The following is a 3,488-nucleotide window of genomic DNA, read 5'->3' on the forward strand; positions in this document are numbered from 1 at the left end:
GGCTCCCTTGCTCCCGGTGGGCCCCCCGGTGTCCTGCCCTGCCCACGGCTCCCGAGCAGCGCTGCCAGCGTCCCGGCTCTCCCTCGCGCGCGGGCCCCGCGCCCCGGGGTGCTGCTGCAGGAACTGCTGCTGCTGCACACAGTTCTGCTCAGGCTCAGGTCTCGGCTTTGCACGGGATGCCCGCAGAGCTGCTGCGATCTTTATTAAACATTCAAATGAAGAGAGACGAAACCACTGTAATTAAACTACTTGGGACCCCGGGGCAGTCTCTACTCGGGACACGCTCCCTGTCTCAGGGCAGCCGGCAGCAGCGGCTCTGGCCCTCCTGTGCGGTGGCACCCGGGAGAAGTGACGAAGGGTTCACCTCTGCTTCCCCAGAGCAGAAGGGTCACGCTGCAAACGCCTTAGAATCGATCAAAGCAAACGTCACATGCAAAAAATAAACCTCCCTTTGTTTTACAAATCAAAGTTTCCGTATTTGCTCGAGCCTTGCGAGCTGACGGCTATTTTTTCCATTACCCTCCATATCACCTAAGGGGAGTGTGAGCTAAACTGACGCTTATCGGGGGACCAGAGTCCAGCTGCCCCATCTGGAACAGACTCCACCACAGCTAAATGCCGCTCGTCCCCAGTGCCGTAAGCGCTGCTGGCCCCGTGGCAGCCTGCTCGCACCGGCGCAGCAGCGGAGGGCAACGAGGACCTTCATCCCACGGCAGCGGGCACACCGTGTCCCTGGGCACGGCCCCACGGCCGAGCAGGGGGTTCAGCTGCTCCCGGGGCATGAGGTGGCTTTTTGTCTCCTGCTCTGCTTCGCACTCCAGTTCTTCCAGACCGGGAGCAGGCTGCACAGGGAGAGGAGCCGGCCCCAGAGCATCAGCTGCGTGCGGTGCGGTATGGTCCCCCCTGAGCGGGGCAGGGCTGGCATGGACGCCCAGCTCCGCACGCTGCCCTGCTGCCGGGCTGCTGCACGCGCATTTTCACGGGGTACCTTCTTCCTTTCCATCACTGTCGCCCAGTATAGGAATTACCGGCAGCGCTAACGTCCAAGTTATTATTTGATCCCAGATTTTGCAGGCTTCCCAGAAGGGTGTTCTTCCTTGTGCAACTGCACCATTTCAGAGGCAGCAGGTCCTGCCCGACGGTCCCTGCCGCACAAGCGGGCAGCACTGCCCAGAGCGCGCTCCCTGTGACGAGGAGCTGTGGGAAGGCTCAGCCCCGCAGCCACGGCCATCACCCCCCAGCTCTGCCCGCCGCTGCCTGCTCGGCTCTGGCTAATCCGCAGAGAGGCGGAGGGGACAGAGAAGGTCTCTGCTTCTTCTCCGGGGGTTAGTGTGGATCAGCGCTCGGGTGGCAGGATGGGCCAGTCACAGGGAGCACCTTCTGCTGTGTGCTTTCCCCCATCCTTTGCCCCAAGCAGAGGCTGCGGTGGTGATTCGGGATGTGGGACCGCACCGATCGGGCTGGAAGAACGGAAAAGGGGTGAGCGCTGGCTGAGGAGGAGAGAGCGCCATGCCAGCGGGGAGAGTCCTAGAGCCAAATACCCGCTTGCAATTTGGGGAACAGCAGATGCATCCAGCCGGGAGGATGGCAGCCCACGTGCCAGCCGGAGGGGCGGGTGGACGCAGGGTGCGCAGGGCAGAGTGTGGCCCCGCTCTCCCGGTCGGGGCTCGGGCTGCGTCCCTCGGGGCAGTGAAGGGCGCGCGTCCCCATCCCAGCGAGTGCCCAGGCCCAGCAGCTCCATCCTGGAAACACCAGCACCCTTCCCAATTCCAGCCTGTTCCCTCCTGTTGCCATGGCAACCCGTGACCTCACTGAATTCCTTGGAGATCTGCCAGCATTTTCAGCGGAAACAAAGCTAATTAACACGGTTTTCCTGATGCCCCCCCTGTCTGCAGGGGCTCGGTCACGCTTGGGGCCGGGGTGGGCAGGCAGCTGCCCGCGAGCAGCAGGATCCACGCGCCGCCTTCGCAGCCAAAGCCGGTCTCACGCATGCCCATCACCGTGGTGTCCGGCCCACCCGGCTGCGGGGAGCCCCCGGGACACGGGGAGCACCAGGGCCCTCCCTGCCCTGCACAGGCTCCCGCTGCCACCAGTGCCCAGTTTTCCCAGTTTTGCCCTGCTGGGCACAGCACGCAGGGCCAGGACGGAGGAGAGGGATCGAAGAGTGAGGGGAACCAAAATACATGGAGAAACTGGGTTCTCTTCTCTCCCACGCGTGACATCCGCGAGCGGCTGTGCTCTCACGAGATGCCCTAATGAGAGGTGGAGGGTGGGAGGGGGAGGAGGGTGCGGATAGCGCTGTGCGCAGAGGGACCGCCCGGCGTGAGGGGCTGCAGCGCTGCAGGGACCGGGTCAGCTGTGCGTGGGACTCGCCAAAGGGAATGCCACCAGAGGGGATGTCCCACGGTCAGCAACACGCGCGGGGTGGACACGGGGGGTGGTTCCCCAGGACAGCGGGGGAGCTGGCGCCCGAGGCTGCGGTGGGTGCGGAGGGCGGGTGCCCGGCCGAGCACAACCCCACGCACAGCCAGCGCAGGTTGGGGGTCCCTCCTGGCCTGGGGGTCCTGCTCAGTCTGGAGCCCATGGCAACCGGGGCTCGTGCCAGCCCTGGGCTGATCTCAGAGTGGGGGTCCCCGCTTGGTCTGCGGGTCCCACTTGGCCCCGGAGTCCTGCCCTGCCCGGGGGTGCCATTTGTCCCAAAGTCCTTCCCGGCCTGAGGGTCCCCTTCATCCCGGGGCCCCACTTCACCCAGGGCTCCCATCTGCTCTGGGGGTCCCACTCGGCACGATGCTCCCACTGCACCCAGGGGTCCTGTCTGCCCTGCGGGTCCCATCTGTCCTGGTGGTCCCATCTGTCCTGGGGGTCCTTTTTGGCCTGGGGGTGCCTCTCGGCTTGGGGCTCCAGCTGTGGGGCAGGGGCCCATCCCGGCCCAGGGGTCCCACTCGGTGTGGTGCTCCTGCTGCACCCAGGGGTCCTGTCTGCCCCGGGGGTCCTATATGTCCCTATGGTCCCATCTGTCCTGGGGGTGCCTCTTGGCTTGGGGGTCTAGCTGTGGGGCAGGGGTCCGTTCTGGCCCAGGGGTCCCACTCAGTGTGGTGCTCCTGCTGCGCCCAGGGGTCCTGTCTGCCCTGGGGGTCCCATCTGTCCCGGTGGTCCCTCTTGGCCTGGGATGCCGGTTGTGCCCGGGAGGTCCTGTGTGCCCGGGGGTGCCTCTCGGCCTGGGGCTCCAGCTGTGGGGCAGGGGACCGTCCTGACCCAGGAGACCCCTTGGTGTGGTACTCCTGCTGCACCCAGGGGTCCTGTCTGCCCTGGGGGTCCCATCCGTCCCGGTGGTCCCACCTGTCCTGGCGGTCCCTCTTGGCCCGGGGTTCCCGTGTGCCCGGGGGCGCCCCTCGCCGTGGGGCTCCAGCGGCGGGGCCGGAGTCCGTCCCATCCCGGGGGTCCCGCGGGGTGCGGAGCGGTGGCGGCGGCGGCGGCGGCGGGGCAAT

The 3,488-nt window shown here is 66.4% G+C and overlaps 1 protein-coding gene across 1 annotated transcript; it reads right to left on the minus strand.

Moving 5' to 3' along the window:
- Positions 1–2,407: 2,407 nt before the first annotated feature.
- LOC104283013 (collagen alpha-1(III) chain-like) lies at positions 2,408–2,923 on the minus strand. Its single transcript, XM_009881154.1, has one exon. The coding sequence runs from the start codon at positions 2,921–2,923 to the stop codon at positions 2,408–2,410; it is 516 nt and encodes a 171-aa protein (XP_009879456.1).
- Positions 2,924–3,488: the final 565 nt, after the last annotated feature.

This window comes from Charadrius vociferus, unplaced genomic scaffold (assembly GCF_000708025.1).
Source record: "Charadrius vociferus isolate BGI_N301 unplaced genomic scaffold, ASM70802v2 scaffold623, whole genome shotgun sequence".
Taxonomy (NCBI): Eukaryota; Metazoa; Chordata; class Aves; order Charadriiformes; family Charadriidae; genus Charadrius; species Charadrius vociferus.